Source organism: Tuber melanosporum, assembly GCF_000151645.1.
Source record: "Tuber melanosporum whole genome shotgun sequence assembly, scaffold_32, strain Mel28".
NCBI lineage: Eukaryota > Fungi > Ascomycota > Pezizomycetes > Pezizales > Tuberaceae > Tuber > Tuber melanosporum.
Window position 1 is genome coordinate 372,923 of NW_003298997.1, and position 20,341 is coordinate 393,263.

At 50.3% G+C, this 20,341-nt stretch overlaps 4 protein-coding genes; 2 read left to right on the plus strand and 2 right to left on the minus strand.

The window, feature by feature from the left end:
• Positions 1-384: 384 nt before the first annotated feature.
• GSTUM_00007153001 (uncharacterized protein) lies at positions 385-2,047 on the plus strand (the record flags this gene model as incomplete). XM_002839221.2 has 3 exons in its annotated part: positions 385-855; positions 911-1,012; positions 1,074-2,047. 3 exons carry the CDS (start codon positions 385-387, stop codon positions 1,887-1,889), a joined length of 1,389 nt encoding a protein of 462 aa, XP_002839267.1. The 3' UTR covers positions 1,890-2,047.
• A 4,061-nt stretch (positions 2,048-6,108) lies between these two features.
• GSTUM_00007155001 (uncharacterized protein) lies at positions 6,109-7,848 on the minus strand. XM_052355782.1 has 1 exon: positions 6,109-7,848. The coding sequence occupies exon 1, from the start codon at positions 6,714-6,716 to the stop codon at positions 6,276-6,278; it is 441 nt and encodes a 146-aa protein (XP_052211749.1). The 5' UTR covers positions 6,717-7,848; the 3' UTR covers positions 6,109-6,275.
• Positions 7,849-13,242: 5,394 nt separating this feature from the next.
• GSTUM_00007157001 (uncharacterized protein) lies at positions 13,243-14,958 on the plus strand (the record flags this gene model as incomplete). XM_002839223.2 has 5 exons in its annotated part: positions 13,243-13,317; positions 13,374-13,505; positions 13,550-13,597; positions 13,653-13,935; positions 13,990-14,958. The coding sequence occupies 5 exons, from the start codon at positions 13,243-13,245 to the stop codon at positions 14,721-14,723; spliced, it is 1,272 nt and encodes a 423-aa protein (XP_002839269.1). The 3' UTR covers positions 14,724-14,958.
• A 560-nt stretch (positions 14,959-15,518) lies between these two features.
• On the minus strand, positions 15,519-17,979 carry GSTUM_00007158001 (uncharacterized protein; the record flags this gene model as incomplete). XM_002839224.2 has 3 exons in its annotated part: positions 17,196-17,979; positions 15,874-17,117; positions 15,519-15,811 (listed from the first exon to the last, which is right to left on the minus strand). Exons 1-3 carry the CDS (start codon positions 17,648-17,650, stop codon positions 15,519-15,521), a joined length of 1,992 nt encoding a protein of 663 aa, XP_002839270.1. The 5' UTR covers positions 17,651-17,979.
• Positions 17,980-20,341: the final 2,362 nt, after the last annotated feature.

Below are 20,341 nucleotides of genomic sequence, written 5' to 3' on the forward strand. Positions count from 1 at the left end.
AAGGTGTTCGCTGCCGCGGAGGATGTGAGGGCCGGGGGTGAAGGCGATGGTGAGACTACGTTTGACGAAACTGATGATAGTTATTACGAAAGCTTCCATCCACGGAATGGAGGCTCATACGGTTTTGGGATCGGTATGGGGAAAGCCAAGGAGAAGAAAACACCGGCGCCCGGCGAAGTCAGCAGAGGTCTCAGAGCAATCTACGATGTTATGAGGGGTGATAGGGAGGCCATCCTTTCTCATGCCCAAAAATGGGAGGATGCAGCGCTTGCGATAATGATGTGGGGAGTTACTGACAGTTCCGATGATCCGGATTCACGTATTGGAGATGATTCGGAAGATGACGACGAAGACGGTGTATATGATGATGGCACCGGGAAAGCCATGAATCGAAGACGAAGGGAAAAGGACCTGATTAGACTCTCAAAAGTGACGGAATGTTTGGTGGAATCCGATACGCCTCTTGACCCAACAAATGAGCTCGAGCTTGCAGCAGGGGCATGTCTAGTCTGGGATACAAACGTTGTTGTCCAAGTTATGCCCAAATTCAGTTTGCTTGTGGCCAGTACTCTTGTCGAGATATGCGGCGCTGCTGGATCGATACAGAGGGGAAAGATCGGGAGTGGGGCAAAAACCAGAGGAGTGATGGGCGGTTTCGATGAGGACGAACTTGCGGTCTTTGGAATGAACCGAGGCTCCGGGACAGAGGCTGAAAAGGCGGATGGTGTAGTGAAGGAATATGCGGCAGGGTTGTTTGGTGTGGAATGGGTCGACGAGAAGGCGCAGGTTGAAGGCTGGGAGGTCGCGGTGGGTGTTCTGCACAGAGTAAGGGGTGGGCGTGAGATGTCGGGAAAGGTTGGTGACCATGACTCCTACTGGGACAACCCGGAGCTGACTGAACTGTGCGCAGCTACTCACCCAGCTGGAGTTGACATCGAAGGAACGTGTTGAGAGGCTTCTCACGTACTGTAGCGAAAAGAACCTCGAAGATGAGGCTGCGGAAATAGCAGCGGTAGGTGTCTTTATCCAATATTGGTAGCGCGGAAAAAAAACCTAACATGAAAAATAAACAGTCGTTTGCAGAACGTCTCTCAGGCACCACTTCCTGTGGCGACAGCCTTCACTTCTTCGCCCTCGCAAACGACCGTTTCTCCCTCCACAACATTCTCACGAAGCTAACCACCTCCTCCCTTCTTCACTCAACCCCTTTGCCCGCCCCCTCGTCACTTGACCCCGTCCTCTCCGACCTCCTGAAAACCCCGACCTCTATTGCCTCACCAATCCTCCGCTTCGAGCTCTCCGGCTACGCCACCCTCCGTAACTTTTACGAATCCCGCGACTCGGGCGACCACCCCCGCGCCGTCAAAGCGCTAGTGGCTGTCCTCAAATCCGCCGGCGAAAAACTCGACGGTGGTGTCTACGATGCGGACTGGGACTCCGCCCTGGAAGAGTGGATGATAGCTGTTCTCCTTGGCGAGCTGATGCCATACATCAACCCACGGAAGCGCCACCTGGGCATGCGTGAGGCCATGGACGTGCTCAAGGTGATTACCAACTTTGAGTGCGTCCGCGGTGACGTGTGGCGGCGGGCGGAGGAATTCCTGCAGCGGGTGCTCGCGCACAAGGATTCCCAAGGTGGTGGGAGCGCTGGCGAGGCGAACGGAATGACGGAGAGCGGGTATATCGCCGGGAGCATGATCAGCAGCTGGGAGAGCGTTCGCGACGGGATTGATTCGGGATTGGTTGGTGCCGGTGCAACAGCAGGGGCAGTCCAGCGAGCATGGGATTGGAGAGAGGGCGCGGAAGGCTGGAAGGTCAGCGATATCATTCGTGTCGTCAGGCTTGGGATTGCGAAGATTGTGGCTGATGCCTGGTTGCTGGGGGAGTGAGTGGTATACGATAATCTCTGTTTGAGTTGGGGGGTTTTGTAATCTTAGTCTCTTTTTTTTTTACTTTTTCATTTTTTTTCATCAAGCGAGCGTGGGAGATGAAGGGTTTGTCCATTTATATATTAAATTTCTGAAATATCACTTTTTTTTCTCTTTTTCTTCCTGCTTTACTATCTTCATTTTTCCTCCTTCTCCGTTACACTTTAGCTTTTTCCATTTCGTATTCGCCAAGTTAATTCTTCATGTAGTCTAAGTCACCAGCAACGTCCCATCTTAGAAGCAGAGGGAAACGATGGAGCATCACACGACCAGCGAAGAGCAGTTACCCAAACTACCACTATCACATTAGCTACACATCCAACTTTCCTGAAACCCATTCACTCCCCGCTCCGCCCGTAATCACCCCCCTTGCAGACCATATAACTCTACTTCCATCTCCAGCTCGTCCCGCACCCCACCGCATCCCAAACCGCCCGAGCAAGCCCAAGGTCAAAAAACAGCACCGCAACGAGCACGCACATACAAACATGAGTCCCAAGGCAGCTAGCTAGCTAGTTAGTTTATCAATAGCAGGAGAATTATATCGTATCGCAGGAAGGGGCAAAGTCAGCGGAATCCAACGACGGGAAGGAAGGAAGGAAGGAAGTGCTTGGGTAGCGGACCGAGTGACGCTACATGATTCTTTTGTCGGTCGGATTCAGAAAACCAGTGCTACTAAATTATAGCTTGCTTGCTTGATAAATGCAGATCACACATAATTTATTGCTTTGATATAGTAGTGTACTGTATATCCACGATATATGACAACCAACCAGGAGCACAACAAACAAGAGCATGTTTTCCTGCCCAGGCGGGGGCTTTTTTTTATCGTAAGTTTCTGCTCGTTGTCGAGGAGGGCCCTTTTCACGCTGGGATGTCCGACGGCGACACAAGTCCCCGACCTTACTTGTTCCCCCCCCCAAAAAAAAAAAATACAAACTCTTTTGAAAAAGAGCCACTTCAAGATCATTCCATACCAAGATAAAAATTACCAATAGCGATTCAGGATGATAACGAAGAAGGATAATATACGTCCGCAAGGTATCATATCACCATATATCATAATCCTTTCAACTTCACGATTCCAATCCCATGCCGTCCCATCCCACCCCTGATAACAAAACAAAACTTCCACTTATCATAGCACATACGGAAGAAAAAAATTTACGCACAATCTGAAATCTACGAGTGGTCGGGTACGATAACTTTCCGCCACGGATATGCAACCTGCAATAACAGTAGACTGGTCTATCATACCCTCGGAGTTTCATGATGGTGTGATGGTCCCCGTGGCTGCTGAGATTGTGTCGTTCAGGGTGGGGTGTTGGGCGGTGGTGGTGACGGCGTGTGAAGCGAAGGGTAGTATGCATAGTAGTAGCTCGATGATGACACAAGCTGGATTTCTTGTGAAATTGCTGGCCGGTTCTTGGGTCTAATACTGACTGCGGCGCGGTAAGTGTGATTCCTGGTGCGGCGATGGATTTTTTTGATGCGTGGGCGGGGTTTGGATGGATGCTTACCGTATTTGAGGTTCTCGTACTGTATATTAGTTTGAATGGGAGAAATATCATGTCTTAGGACGTCCAAGTTTTTTTTCTCTTTCAGTGGCGAGTTTTGTTCTTTGCTGGTATTTTTCAGCAGTCCCTTGCTAAGACACCTGTAGGAAAAACAAAGAGCTCCTGAGACACATTTTCTCTCTTATCCAAGTTGATACGGGTACCATAGTTCCCTTTGTTGATGCTCTAGCTATGCAGCTTGTCACTTGTATTATGGCTTGCCGGGGGTACAGTGCCGGGTCTGGATATCAGGAACTTTGAGGAAATGGTGACTTATTTTTCCGCTTTGCTTTGTGTATCGTGTATTCCCCCCCCTCCCCTTGTTTTTTTATATTCGAGTAAGATTATCACCACGTTCATACCATCTACCCATCACACCCCTATTATACGGCCACCACCATCACCCGGGGTTAACACCGGCCAACAAAATCTTGGAAACCTCCAACTCCCCCCTCAAGCCAGCATTCCTCGAAGCGTTCAAAAGCGCCGTCTCGCTAATCCCGTTGAACCCCAGCCCTTCTCTCCTCCTCTGCAAATACCACTTGAGCACATCCGGCCAGAGCGCCCCCCAACTCGCCACGTTCACCATGGGCGCATCCCACGATGGGTCGCTAATACTCAAGTCCGCGCCCAACTCTATCAACCGCGTGAACACGTCCTTGCGAGAGCTAGCGGCTTTATGCAACGGTGTTCTGCCCTCCTTGTTAACAGTATTGACTTCTGCGCCTCGGGAGATGAAGTACTCCAGGTAATCTATGGGTGTTGAGCTGTATACGAGGTGGCGCACGGCGAGGTGTACTGGGGTATCGCCGTACGGGTCCGGGCCGTTTATGTTCACACCTGCGGATAGGAATAGGTCTAGGAGTTTGTACTCTGAATCATTACGGATTGTTTCGTATGGCCAATTTGTGTCTTTGGTGAATCTTGGTCCGACCAGGCATGCCAAGTGAAACGCTGTCGTCTGCGACGAGAAGGTGGCGTCTACGCCGCGGGAGATCAGCATTTCTACTATATCGACATGGGATTCCATGGGTGTGCTTGAACCGAAGTAGAGGCGTCTGAACAGTCGTATTAGGGGTGTGTCTAGAAACAATCCTCTGGGGAATTTGCAATTTGGATCTGCACCGGAGTCTAAGAGGATTCTCACCAAGTTGGTGTGGCCCGAGTTTATAGCTTCTTGCATCGCGAGGTTTAGGTGGTCCTTGCTGGCTCCTGGGATTAGGTGATTTAGTAATTCCCCGTCTCCGAGTTTTGCTGAGAGGCACACAGGGGGTGGGTCTATGGTGACGCCGTGGTCACGAAGTAGCTTTACTATCTCAACACAACCACTCTTTGCAGTAGTCCCCGCGGCACTCTGTGCGGCACCCTTTATGGCATTCTCCAGTGCAAGTTCCCGCTCCCGTGCCCGAGCGGCGAGTAGGAGTCGTACGGCATCTACCAAGCCGAGCGCGCTGCATAGTACAAGTGCTGTCTGTTTCCTTTGCGCTTTCCGTTTAGCTACCGGTATTCCAGGTACAGCTTCGGTATCGGCTCCTGCCTCGAGGAGGAGTCGTAGGATCGTAAGATCTTTGGCGCGCATGGCCGACCGAAGCACTGACTCACCCCGAAATTGAAGTCGATCGACGGGTGTACCGGTGTTTAAGATTATTCGCACCATCGGAAGGTGGCGTTTGGCTACGGCCCAGTAAAGGGCCGAGCGTGTGTCGTCATTGATTAGTGCGCGTTTGCGGAGGGGCGGCGTGAGAACTGAGGCGAACCGGTTGCTGGTCCGGAGGAGAGCGTTGAGGGCGGGAGTGGGGAGGTTCTCGGATATCAGAATTATTAGCTCGTTTGGGAGGTGGTTGATCGACATTGCGGGGAGAGCGGATGCGATATTGACCTGGACGGATGGGATGTGAAATTCAACTTATCCCCCCAAGATTTGACCCAATGGAAAGGGGGAGAAGGCTCTGAGGTTGCCCGTTTACCCTTTCCACCGTATGGACAATCGGCGCTCTTGTCGTATTATGAGACTCGGGCAATCCGCTATCTCCGCCAGGCCTCTGATCTCCGCGGCCAGAGATAAAACACTTCGTGAAGCAGTATGTAGTGTTTGACGCGGTGTGGTTTAAGCGGGCTGAATTTCCTGCATCTCATTTACTTGTTCGGCCCAGATTATTGTAGTTTGGCTCCGTTGCCTATCTGGTACCGGCAGTGTATGGTTTTTTTTTACAATATCATTCCGGTAGTCCCGCGGTGTTGTTCGACTGACGATAGATAACTCGGCCACAGTCTTCATCGTGCCATCGTGCCCCACGACGAGACGGGATCGGTGACGAACAAGGGCCAGTAGCGGGTAATTTCTGTTACCCTACTTTAAAAATTTCCTCTTTCGACCACAAAATAGTCCAAGTTACCTTACCGCAGAGACATGATTTACCAGCACAAGTATCGCGGTGCTAATTCTGTACCCACGCACGTGCCACGGAACTCTAGTAGAGTTAGTGGGGGAATCCAGCCCCAGAGTTGAACAGCGATTCTGCAAGCTTTTGGAGTGTAAATTCTTTGGAGTGTGTAACGCCTTTTTTTGTACTGTGCACACTTATAACTTTACGAATCATCTCAAAACTTGGACTCGAAAAACGTTTTTTCAACTCTTGGGCTGAATGCCTCAAGTGAATAGTTAATTCAGGTTAACATACAAAATGATCCCTATCTTGTGCTTACAGTACTCGAGTACGAAAACATCTCCCTGGCACTTGTGCTCGGGTCCCGGTATGGGACAGGGGATACGGGATTAAGGTGTTTATAGTTAAGTCGCTGCGCAAGCACCGTCAGTGACACAAGCACGAGTAAAAATAACAATAATATTCAATTCGGTAGGAGTGATGCCAAGAAGAGCAGGAGGCTTTGATAGTTCGAACCTCCTGCCCTTCTCATCGCCAGTCTCCATCCCGTGTGAGTGAGAGTTAGAAAGCTCTTCATTCTGCGGCATGTCACGGTAGTGTCTCCGGTGGGTTCGGCTGGTTGAAATCGGGCCGGTAATCAAAAGACCAGGAGGCCCGGTCTGGAGAGGTTGGAGCCAGTTGGATGGCGCGAGACCCTTCCAAAGTTCTGGTAAAGTGAACAAGATGTTTCCCACGAATTCCTGCTGCAGTTGATCCTCACTGCAACTAAAAGAGCGCTCGAGGACCGCAGTAAGGTGCCGTCCACCACTAAGCTTTTCCATAGGCACAAACGTTGACCGGTGCATATCAGGGCGAGTAATATGTGGTCTGGTTCCCCTCGACCTTTGTACATTGGCCTTTCAAATTTGCGGTCAACTGGGGCTTGTATAGGCTAACCTATACGGCCTTTGGGTTTTCGGACAGTCGTCGGCGGGCCCGCTAGAAGCGTGTGTTGCGATGACATCCAGACCGCCCAAAAGGTTCTAGATAATGGCATCCTCGATACCGTCGACAACGCTACCTACTGAGCGCCTGTATGAGTGCTTTTAGCGCTGCCAAAACCTTATCCACACTTTACTCGCTTGTGATATGGATCCCAATGCACGGGCATGCTCCTCCCACGACGTGCACCCCACCGGGCTCGTATGAAGCGGCAAACACAGTGACCTCGGCGCAGTTAAAGTGTTGCTAACCCAGGAAACAATCCCTCTCGATGATCAAGCCACACAGCCTATCAGACGCCTCCTCTGTAGGTAGCTGTCAACTTCGGCCGCCGGCACCGGTAGGTTGTACGTAGCCTACCTCCTCCCCTGCGGCGCCCTGGGCAAACTCTAATCTCGAGGATACCCACGACCCTCAGGCATATCGTGACTTTGGGGATATTCACCATCGGGCATTGCTTAGTGCTGCTGTGCAAATTGGCGACTTAGGAGTTGTGCGGGTACTATTTAATAGAGAAAGGGTTGATCTGAACCCTTATTTCGGGTGGGGGCGCAGCTCTGCACGGTGCTGCTGAGTTGGGAGAGCTGGGGGATTGCGTAGATGCTATCAGGAAAACGGGAGATCAGCAGAGACCTGAAAGATGGCTTTGGATCAATAGCTCTAGGACCCACCGTGCAGAACAGCCACGCAAGTGTCACGAAGGTTTTGCTCATGAGTAAGGCAGAGATGGACCGGGTGACTAGAGTATGGGCAATCTAGCCGAGGAAGGGATAACGAGGGGCTAGCTTGCAATACTGTACGAGTAGAACCACCTGAGAGGAATAGAGCAGCCAATGTGTTGGTAAGGTGCTGGGCTGACCAGAGGGGGTACTTGGGAGAGTTTATTATAAGGCAGAGTGGAGGTCTATAACAGATGCCTGAGAAAGGTTGAACGAGTTATAGAATAAAAGGTGGTTTTCCTTCGATATCTATCCAGGCATAGATGGTATTTCTTCATCGGAAGGCGGGATAAGGAATTGAGAAAATAAGGGGTAAACTCGGCCACGGCAAACACCTATGAAACTAGTGGGTTGAGGATGACTAATAACAACATTGGGAAGGTACAAGTACTCGTATTTGTATCGGCGTCAATAAGCAGAAAAATACATAGAGGTGACAAGTGATAACACGCAGCTTTCTGATTTTTTATAACCTACTACTAGCCTCTGTCTCTTACTGAGCTTGAGGCGCACATGATTTGATGTTTTCAAGGAGCGCAGTATTATTATTGCGTCTATATTCGACTCTGGGGTCCACTCAACTTTCGCAAATAGTCACAAACCATGACTCGTATGCTAGCTCCAGTTTCTCCCAAAGCAAACTCATGACGCCCGACCTGAAATTCGGACATAGTCCCTTGAACAGGGCCATCACAAGTCGTGGATCGAGCCCCACAGTGGCAGCTTTTTTTCTTTCTGTTTTTTCTCGTTGCGCACCTATATGCGCTATCTGAGGGTCTTTTTTGCCCCTGCGTGTGTGGTTTGTAACAGCTTCAGGATCCTGTCTTGCATGTTTTTTTTGTTTTTTTTGGCCACCAATGCTCCTGTCCTGACTGTTTATTTGGACGTGTGAGGTCTCCTCCCACCCTCTAGCCGAATACCTCATCCGAAATAGCATTAGTTTAACGCATTTATCCCCGCAAGACAATGTAGCAAACTGTGAATTCCGTTTTTCATTCTTTATTCCCATCCACTACCCGTTTTTCTCCTTCCCCTCTGCGAATGGTGCAAGAGCTAAGGCAGCCTGGCACATAAGGCCGGGGCCATGGCATGCCGGTACTCGTACGAGTATAACATCGTGGTCCCTGCAAACTTGGTTTTTCCAAGTCCCCAAGTTCGGTTCCTCGCAGACAATAATTATTCCCTCGAGAAGGGAGAAACGAGATCACATGCCCTCAGATGGGGGCGGAGGCCGAGGGGGGGCATAAGGCCGGAAGAAAAGTCCAGACAATGGATCCTTTTTTTCTCCCTTACTCCTCCTACCCTGCCCTCTCTGTGGACATGTGATGGCCCTGAAGAAGGAGACATCTGAACCTTTGTTGCTGGTGGTTTTTGACAACACTTTGGAAAGGATCCGCAGTGTCTAGGGAATTCCCGGCCTCGGTTGGCCTAGTTGATATGTTAATTCTACCCGAGCCTGTGGGAGAAGATAACGAAGTCATTGCAAACTTTACTAAATGCGCCAATGGCATCAGAAGCTTCAAGCACAGTCGAGTGGGCCAGGCTGGGACGGGATAGCTTCTAAGAGTTATGAGGCATGGACATCGCTGCAACTCACACAGACCATCCTTATCAGACAATATTTGGCCCTCTACCCCTGTGATATACAAGCATTCTAATTCCTTTCAACTGCGTAGCCAGATATAGATTTTCCCTTGTCGTACGAGTACTGATATGATACTCCTGTTGCCTCAATATATCTCAATACAAGGGAGGGTGCCGGCAGCAAGCTGTTTTTCTCATGTTCACGCCGGTCCTTCAGGCCGGTGGGCGGCCTTCTGTCGCTCCCATTTGTTGGAGGAAAACTGGCACCTAAGTGCTGGTGGAGTCGAAGTTGCTGACAAAGCAACGTGGGCTCTGGCGTATCCACGCACTATTGCCTGTCCTTCCAGAGGGTGGTATGTGTAAAGGGACTTAAGCCTTCTGTGAGCACCAGAGCTGGATTAAGAAATCTTTCGGATACAGTAACCCCTACGGCACCGGTACTGTGATCTTTGATGAGGTTGCTTTTTTGGATTTATCCCTCAACACAACCCAATTGCTGTCGAATAATCAGCGGTTCCCTCTCATCTTTTGAGTTCTGGATTTTATACCTCGGAGTACCCGCTTCCCCCTAATATTTCATAGGGAGAAAGGAGCTACCATATCGATAGTCCCGAAGTTGAGTTAGGACGTGGGTTTGACGAAATCGCAACGAGTGATACTGGGGGTAATTGCTGAAAAAGCATCAGCAAAGGCTAGACAAGGGAATCATAAAAAAGAAAGCTTCACTCTAGAGAACAACCTCCTCCGTGCGTCTAACAATATCCTAGGAAATCTTGCTCATCGGATAAAACGATTTCGGCAACATTTCCCGCACAGCCAGAACCTGCTCCCTTCCCCCCCAAAAAGCAAAAATTATACCGGTACATGTTCTTCACTTGCTTTCGGGGCGAGGGAGGAAAATGCTCTAGCAGTGCACGGTATGATTATGCTTCTCCTTCATATTTATCGCTGCTCTAAATCCTGCAAGATTGTGCTCCAGTGAGCTCATTGCCGTGTTCCTTCAACCAAAGGCGTTTTCAAGCCCCCCCCCGCACACGCAATACGTGTGTGAACTTGAACAAGCTACCATACGACAGCTATTCTTATGTCCACATATCCTGACGTGTTATCATTCTATTCCCTTTACACCTAATCCAATTATGCCCAAGATCGAAGAATGGCGGGTTTTCGAGTGATGCATAATGAGCGCGGGAAACACATCTATCTGCTTTGGCAGAAAAATGCCAGGGGTCCTTAAAATTTGGCCGCGCGTCCATTGGCAAATAGGGAACAAAGTAGATATAGGGCAGAAGGGCTGTTTCCAGAAGCACAATAAATCCTTACGCTACCGGCAATACCAGTACGAGTATAGCTACAGCCTCGTTCAGCTTGGTCATCATTACACACCGGAACCTGCAAGTTGTGGGCGGCGACCAGCCTTGCGCATCGGACGGTCTTACAAACCGGGCCGGGCCTTTGGCATCGATGGCCGAACATGGCCCGAGGATGCAATCTTGGCTCGCGCTTTGACGTGGATCGAATGGTGATTGCTTGATGCAAGAGGATATTTTCGATCCTGTGCCAAGTGATCACACGATGAGCACCAGGTATGATACCGGTACTGATGTAGCGACTGTTATATCACACAGGTACTGTACCGTGCAGGCAGGTTTGGTGCCTGAAAAGGTTCTTGTATGCCATAGCGCGACATCCCTCTGCCATAAACTCAAGACATAAATTGTGGTAAAAAATAAAAAGGTTCGGTGCCTGAACAGTTTAATGCTAGTGCCTCAAGACGACCATCCCTGGAGCTGACTGATTGGTTAACCCTATGGTGGGTAAATAACCTTATCCCATTATCCTCGCAACAGGGGTCCATCGCTCCAACACCACACCGTATCAGACTATCAGAAAGCCAGCCAGCAGCTCCTCACCCCCCTCCCCCTCCCTCATTCTGCAAACCAGCTGGTGGGGAGAAGGCGTCAAGCCAAACCAGACAGTTTCAGATAGAAGGAGCACTTTCTTTTCGACGAGCGGGCAAAGCGATGGATCGGGATATCCGGATTGGACCCTCAGCTTCTGTGCTTCTGTAATACGATACGATACGTATTAGACGGATCATTGGGGTCACATTTCTGTTTTTCTTGGCAGATGGGATAGGGTAGGATATGGTAGGATGGGCAAGGGTAGTGCGGGGATGAGTTCAAAATATCATGGGGAAGATGGGTGAAAGGGAAGGTGGTGCTGGAAAATGCGATTCAACAGCCTGTGTTTGCGGGGGTAGTCTGTTGGCGAGAGCGAAAACAGTGGTCCTCAGCCGCGAACTACCGCCAGCGGGAAGATATACTGTTTCGGGGCGTTCAATTCCAGTGGTTTCTGATTACTCGTAATGCAAAGCCGATCAATGTTAGCCTCCATTTTTCCTTTTTATTTTCCCTTCCTCCTCCATCCCTCACGATCTCCCTTCCTTGCTCTATAAGAATGAATACTCGAGTAGTTTGGGGGGTGTAAAGTGTTAGTGAGTGAGGTTCGTAAAAGCACTTTCCTACCTTTGCGGCGGTTTGTAAGCATGTAACATACCGTATTTGTTCCGTTTCACGAGCCGTGGGATGGTGCTGCCATGGTGTCGATGCTCTCGATTTCACAGGCTTCCCAGGGCCCAGCGCGGTATTCTGATAGTGTAGGAGTGGAATTGACTCTATCCTCCCGATCGTGAGAGCATTCTGTGGGCGCAGGTGTATCAAAAAGCGTACGGGTAGTAGGCCTCTCACATCATGAAAAGTGGTGAGAGAGTTTTGTTGTCGACAATTGTTGCCCGGGTATCCTTGCCTACTGCTTTGATGGCGGGTTGAAAGGAATCAAACACAAGTTACAAATCTTCGCGTAGCGCTATCATACGTGGCTTCGTTTGTCCCCATTACGTCTAATACCGGTATGCTATGAGAGCTAAAAAAACGGGTAGGACCACTGCCCAGACGGACAAACTCCACCCGCTTCCCCAAGCACCATCACCATCATCATCGTAGCCATCACCGTTATCAACACCACCCCGCAAGCCCATTGCTTTGTGCTTTTAGCAGCAGCTGCGCGTCCTCGCTGATAGGACCAACCCTCTCGAACAAGCATATGCATTGCTCGCCATGTATTCCGCCTAGCGGAGAGGAGGGGGTCCGGCGAATCAAGAGATATGATGCTCTAATTCCTGATCAATTGGCTCGAATGGGCTAATCGAGGGGGAATTTACCTTTTGCGGGTAAAGTCTGAAACATATACAGTGCGAGCTACTCTGGTGGGATACCGGTGCACCGTGCGCACCCTGCTGGCGGAAGAAGATTTTGGGATTTAAATGCTAAGGTTTGGCTGCTGAATACAAAGTTCACGGTTGGATGGGTGTCGGTACTTGCGGGTTATCGGATCCTAGGCAGTTCTATATGTACGGCACTCGTACTCGAGCAATGCGTTCAAGGGGGCCCTTGAAGAAAGCACGGATAACAGGGATAGTACCGGATTGTACTGTACTACACGGGTGCGGTTCTGTGATTCTCGGAAAGAAAAGAAAAAGAAAAAAAGTTCCTTGGGCGAAGGGTGTGTATATTGCACTGCACAAGTGTCGAGGGTATCTTCCTCACCAACCCCGTAAGTTCTAAAGGCAAAGGGGAGGGCATTTTTTCATATCAGAGACATTGGGTACTTGTAACCGTCAGGAAATCGAGTTTAGCGGTATCATGGTCTCGGTACGAGTAGAGAGAGATGTGCACCCCACCTGCCACACCCTCCCGACATCTGCAATAAACCACCAACAAACTGCAAGCCCTGTTTCGCTCACCAGTCGCCACAGTTTCCAGCCGAGAGAAATATGCGATATCACAAGACGAAAGCGAATGAAACGTGTTCAGGCAACTTCAGAGAGTGCAAATGAGCTGTCACAATGGCTTTGTCGCCCGCGATCTTTCCCCACACCATCGCCGAGAGCAATTGCCTATGATACAGCAAAAGTTTAAGTTCGAGAACATTTAAGTAGGTCTTCCCCCCTCACCCCCTTTCCATTCATCCACGCCAACCCTGGCCCCTATGCAACCCTTTAACACTATTCAAAAAGTGAAGCGAGATGGATCCTGAAGATTCGACAAGACGACTTGAATCTTTGAAGAAAGTCAGCAAAGACTCAATCGAATTCGTGCAAGTATGTTTTCTCCATCCTTTCACTTTTGATTAACCCTAACCTAAACTCTATCCTAGGAACTATTGGAGGAAAACAAAAAACTCGGCAAAAATCTTGCAGACATGCGGGTGATTCACAATAGCATGGTTGCGACCTGTCGAGAGTATGAACAGCTACAGTTAAAGTTTAAAGAAGCAGAACGCCTTTTGGTATGCTGCTGCCTTACCCGTCCGAAATCCAGCTAATAGGGTAGAGTAACAACCAATACATTGTCGTCCTAGTTGACGGTGATGGAATGATCGTACGCTTTACCACTCCTAATCGTACCGAACACCAGCTGACTTTATAACCGACAGTTTGCAGAAGAGTTGCTAGTTAGAGGGAAATCCGGCGGGGCGGAGGCTGGGAGGCTGCTTATCCAAGCTTTAACTGAACTTCTTGTGGCAGAAGGCACGCCGGAGGTACATGTCATGGTTTTCGTCAATATGTATAAGCTTGCAAACGTTCTCCAACTTTCTGGTCGAGTTAAAGAGCCCAAGGTTTTTAAAGATTTCGCTAAAGGATTTATCCAAGCCAAAGAACACCTCTATTTCATAGACGTCGGGGATGGAAAAGAGATGGTAGACAGTCGTATTAGAGGTTTCCTATACACCGAACCCAAACCTCACTGAATAGCCAGGCTGACACGATTAGCGGAATTAAACTTTCATTTACAGAATTACAACTGCCAAAAGGTTGTGCTTGGAGCCTCGCATGATAATGGATACGTCCGAATCCTAAACAGCATACAATCTTCCGCCACACCCGACGAGAGTAAGGTTTGCCTATTGGAGGGTCCCCCGTTCGCCAGCGAATTTCAATCTTTAGAGTTCGAGACACTCAAGTTTTCTCACATCTTCGATTCCCGGAAATTGGAGACTCCCCGTCTGCCCCCAGGGCTGCCGGTCCCATCCAGGCCTGTAGATGTACCGAACCCGTACCCACAAAATCCGGTATCGTACGCCGGTGCAGTTGTGGCACCGCCGCCCCCAGCAACTGCATCGAGACCAGCGAACACGGCCCAGGTGGGGCTCGGGAGCAGGATTAACATTATAACTCCGCAGCAAAAGGCAGCAATGACCAAAATTAAAAGTTTGCAGCCGCCACCTTGCAACGACCATTACATCCTCGGACAGTGCTGGAAAGAGCCATGCCATTTTTCACACAAGTATAATCTAGCGCAGGTGGATATTCAGGCGATGCAGAGTAGGGTCGGCGCTACCCGGTGTGAATTCGGCGAGGCATGCCGGAACGAAAACTGTTATAGGGGCCACTATTGCAGCGCAATTAGGGACGGCAAATGTGTCAGGCCGAATTGTCCATTTTTGGAGAGCGAGCATCCAGACGGCGCTTATACGGGACCACCACCGACGAGGTTGTGGCGCTAGTGCTGGTGCGCACTGGAGCGGTTTGGCGGTGGTGTCGGTTGACGGCGGTGGTGGTGTGGTGTGATGGTGTTTTGAGGTGATGGCGGCGAGAGAAGGTGTGGGGTGATGTAGGCATTTGTCGAGCTTGGGCGCCCCTCCGCCGGCTAGCCGACGTGAGGAAATTCATTTCTATTTCTTTAAAGCCTGTTCTCGTTTTAAAGTTTTAGTTTCTAAAATCTGAGGATTTGATTGGTGACTGGGCGGTTGTTGTTTGTCGGGGACGGGAGATGCGCAGTTAGTATTGTATCGTGCAGTACTAAATGCACCAAGTATGGGAAATCTGTGCCCGACCGTCATCGGCCCTCACTCGGTAGTGGGTATATGCACTCACTCGGGCGAAGATAAATGAGCCAGAGCAGCATGGGCATCGGGGTGGTGGCGTTAACATCTAAGTTTCCCAAACCACGTACAACGTTTTTCTCCATCCATTCATTCAACTATTTATCCATCATCCACACCACCTTCATTACCCTCACCACTGCAACCACCCAAGGAGAAATCCAGTGCCATGATTCAGGAGAGAACCGTTTCCCGGGGGAACAAATAAAATTTTCGAACGGAGGATAAAGGGTCAAAAATTCAATAGCATAACAGTAAGGCCCTGTTTGGCACACTATAAAAAGAGCGTTTTTCTGACTTTTGTGGCATCTTGCGAATGAAATATCTTGATATTGAACCTTTTCAACTTACACCCCTGAAAGATCTTTGTTTTGGTCAAACAGGGCCCTAAGTTAAAAAAAAATAAGGGGGGGGAAGTTATGGCCCAGCAGGAGTCGCGGTAAACTGCCTCTGGTTAGTAACCACCAAACCCGCAACACTAGCACTCGTCAAGGTCGAAATAGCGCCAGCGATCAAAGCGCTTATCGCGAGGCGTGAGACGTCGCCGCTGCGGGACGGGGCAATCTGGGACAGCACGCCAATGGCGCCGCCTAGCGAGCCGATATTAGCGAAGCCGCAGAGCGCGTACACGGCGATGAGGCGGGAGCGGTCGGAGAGGGTTTGGAAGTCCGGGTCTGATTGGAGGCGGGTGTAGGCTACGAATTCGTTTGCTTGGGATCACGTTAGCTAGGGTAGAAGCGCGCGCACGCGGGGGGGGGGGGTTGTTGGGTACCGATCAGTTTCGTCCCAATCAGTTGGGCAACTTTATATATGTCATCGCCCTCGCGCGAGACGCCGAGGAGGAAGGATATTGGGTAGCAGATGTAACCCACGATTAGTTCCACCGTTAGTGGTGGGTCGTTGATGTTTAGGTATCGGCCCCACCACGTTAGCAGCCCGTTGACGAGGCCGAGAAGCGCGAGGACACAGAGCAGGATTGTCATCACCATGCCAGCTATCTTCAATCCCAGCCATGCGCCGTCCGCGAACGCGTGGAGGCTGTTGACGGAGGAGTTTTCGTCTTCCGGTATCACTACCTTCCCCGCCGTGAGACTTTCTTCCGTCTCTGGGTAGCGCAGCTTGGACACGGCGAGGGAGGCAGGGATACTCATTACGCAGGAGGATATCAGTGCCTGGGGATTCACACCCATGGAAATGTACGCTACTAGGACACTACCGGCGATGGTAGCGAAGCCGCTGGTCATGACCTGGTGTATTTCCGCCTGCGTGAGGTGCGCTACGAACGGGCGAATTAGCATCGCGCTCTCGCCCTGGCCGACGAACGGACTTGCGGCGGCGACGACCGCTTCCGCGCCGGAGACCTGCATGCTCCAGAAGAAGAAGGAGGCGAACTTTCCGATAAACCATTGCAGCACGCCCCAGTAGTAGAGGAGTTGCACCAATGCGACGAAGAAGATGATGGCTGGAAGGACGCCGATGAAGAAGTACGGTAGCTTCGCCACATCGGGAGACGTGAGGAACGCTGTCCCGTCGCGCGAGAAGCCGAGGAGCGAGCGTGCGAGGTCGGATACGAAGGTGAAGATGTCGAACCCCGCGCCCGTGCGGAGCACGAAGAGGGCGATTATGAATTGCATTAGCATTCCAACGAGCACCGTGCGCCATTTGATTTTCCGCCGATTGCGGCTGGTCGCTGTGAGGGCGCCTATGAATACTAGTAGGCCAAATAAGGATACCGCACGGTTGTCGCGGGTGTTGTTGAGCGATTCCTCGCTGATGAAGGAGCCCAGCAGGAATACCGAGATTACTAGCGTTGCTCCGGCCGCTATGCGGAACCTCGGGGGGATCGCGGCGACGAGCGGAATTGCGGTCTTGGACCACAGGAATTTGGCGGGGCGCAGGACGTGGTGTGCAGGTAACCAGAAGGTTATGATGCGCAGAGTTATGCTGAGCCAGAGGAGGAAGGGGATGATCCAGTTCTTGTCGTGGCGGTGGAGGACGAGGGACGCTATCCACCATCTGTCCCATCCCATTCGTCCGGACCGTTAATGCTGGAATTGCTGTGATGCCCGGAGGGGGAGGGGGAGGTTAACGTACCCCGTGAACAGTGCAAAAATAAACAAGTGCACAAAAGGCTTATACTTCCTATAATACACCCCTGCCTTCCCCGGTCTCCTCCCACTCCCCTCGCCAGTACTCCTCACGCTCCCACCCTCGACCGCGTCATCTCCCTTCCCCGGCTCTCCTGCCAATGCAGCAGCATGGTTCTCCACATCGTGCGAGTGCTCGTGCGAGAATCGCGGGGGGGCGTGACAGTCGATAACATACGAGGGCTCGAAGGCCGGGTTGTGTGCGGCGTATGCAGCAGCGGAATGGTGGAGGTGCGAGTGGTGGTGCTGGTTTTGAATGTCTAGGGCGGGATCTAGGAGGTGCTCTTTTGGGGGTGATGCCGGGTTGTGGTCGTCTACTACCGCTGTGGTGGGGGCAGCAGAAACGGGAGTGGTGGTAGTGGTGGTGGTGGTGGCCGGGGCGTAAATTGTGGGTGAGGTCATGCTGAGCGCCCTTCCCCGGGTGTTGAATTGTTATACTCGATCGATACGATAGTTACGACGGAGGTGAGGGGGGGCCGGAATGACGGACGGTCACAATGGGAGAAGAGTAGAAAAAAAGGGGAGGGGGGTGGGTGGGGGAGGATATATCTATTCCACTCCGCAATTCCAAAGTCGCGCACATCCTAGGATCTTTGCTTTAATCCTCTTTTCTATCTATCAGGATAGTAGTACATTCCTTCCTTTTTGAGAAAGGTTAGCGCGGCTGCCCGCTCTGCTATCGTAGCTGAGCGGGCCTCTCTCTCCATGTGTGGGTAAGTGAGTGAATCAATAAATAGGGTACTGGTATTGGATTAATGGATGAGGGGAGGGGGGGGGAGCACCTTCCCCGCTTGGATCTGGGTGAGGTCTTGACTGGTCATAGTCCATGCCAGAGCTGCGGAGTTATAGCAGCGGTGGCAACGGGATTGGCTGGATTGGGCAAGAGAGATGGCATCGGTACTTGTACTATACGAGTACTATGATAGTATGATAGTCTAAGTGGGAGTGTTCCGAGCTGATAAAAGCTAGACCCAGATCCTAGCTTACCGCACCCGTCATACCGTGTCATGAGCCTAGGCTCATCCATTGCTGTTTTCTATCAATCAATCTACCTATTCCGTTCACACTTCTAGCCATACTAAATATACCATACTCAAGTATGATACCTGTACCTTATTGTCCGGCGACCCACCATACAGTCCATAACCACACGCGAGAACAAAAGCCAAAAAACCCGGTTCTCGCGGGCGGCCTAAAGATTTCTCCCATCTCCAATCACACACATCCCCCACCGTACCTGTACCATTACTCCACGTTACACTATCTATCCTGTCCTGCATTCACACGGCGGTTTTACGGTAATGGGTATACGGTACCCGCGCTTGTCAGCAATTACGATACAAGTACAAGTAGCGGAACCGGTTGATCGACAAACTTGTACGACGGAGTACAGCGCAGTACTGTACCGTAGACTACTCGTACAATGCTCGTGTGTATGATAGCGTGAGTGAGTGAGATTTGGATAAGGATTCGGAGGGTACGGTATCGGTAGAGGCCTTGCGCTAGCGGGATGTGTTTTTTTTTTGCTGCTGAGGAGGTTGTTGCATGGGGTTTGTAAACTGGACTTTGTTGCACTGCACAAGTATTGTACGGTACCACTCTGCAGGAAGGCCCTGGAAGGGTGCGTGCATGTGGGCGCGGGGGGGGAACTGAAGATATGATGGAAAGGAAGACCCGGAGGTTATTATATGGGAGTTCCAAGTTCTTGCTTGCTTGCTTCTCATGGCTTACTTACCGTACTCGTAGAAAACTACGGTAATCGACAAAGTTAGATCCGGGCATTGATTAGCTCGATATCGTAAATTCCCCCCATCTCTCCCGCAGTGGTACTGTACATACAAGTACGAGAAAGGCGCGTTCGTCACGGCACGACATTTGAACCGAGTTCACCTCAACTCACCAGCGCACTTTCTCACACGTGGTATCATAATATATCGCATGCGAATTTATCGTACTTATTGTACAGTACCTCCGGGACAACGTCCGAACTTTTCATACTTGCAAGACAGGCTTCACATCACTTCACCTTCCTTACTCCTCGCTACGGTTACGGTTACGGTATTTACCCCGGATGGTCCTGCTCTCGGAAGGTGCGTATTGATGGATCGACTATGATACTTACTGTTATCTGATTTCTCTCCGGGGGTGGGGGGGGGGTGCTCAAGGCCTTGTTCCTGGTTTGTGTGCGTGAGATCGGTGAGACGTTTTGGGAGCTGAATTGGGTTGCTTTGAAAAGATGTGATGGGAGGAATACCGGTACGTATCTGGAATTTGCGCTTGGTAATTTCTGATTGATTGTGTAGGTATTATGATAATTAGGCAGGGCGGGGAGAGCATAGTGGAATCGTCAGTTCGCGGGTATGGAGTATGTGTTTTTGGTACTGTACTGTACGAGTACTGTACTGACTGTGTGCTGTAATTAACTGTCCTGTGCAAGGATCGCTACTACTCCTTTCTGAATATGGAGCAATAGTATGACGAAGGAGCAAAGATGAAAGGGTTTATTATACCTCACCGTATCTAAAATGCGTATTATATCTACGGACACGTCTAAGAATTGACACATGCCACGGTTTGTGCTTGAGGAACTGCGACTCATACAGTAGGTTCTCGGTATGATATGATACAGCAAAGAGTACAAGTACTTTCGGCATTACCTATAACTTTGAAAAAAAAAAAAAAACGGTAGGGGAGATTTTTTTACAAGTACAAATCTTTGAGGTAACCTATGCGGTGTCTTGGGTGGCGAGAATTTCCTCTGAACTGGCACGGTGGCTTTTTTTTTTTTTTTGACTATGATACTGTATTTTTCACCATAGTAATTACTCGAGTAACTCAAATACCTTAAGTTTGGCTTGACCTGGTAACTATCATATTATATCCCAAGTTTATATCATTGTGCCTGCTTCCTGTCCCATAACTTCCTTTCGCTCATGTTGTGATCAAATAATAGCCCTGGCGTTTCACTTGTAATTATACACTTGTGAGCGGCATTAGTACTGTACAGTACTCACCTAAAACCCATATTAGCCGAGAAGCACTGGCTAACTTGCGTGCTGGCATTCCTGAGCTTACCAAAGCCCGTGTTTCCCA

Coding starts and splice junctions, on each gene's coding strand:
- GSTUM_00007155001 (XM_052355782.1), bottom strand. CDS start 6,716: ATGCACCGGTCAACGTTTGTGCCTATGGAAAAGCTTAGTGGTGGACGG.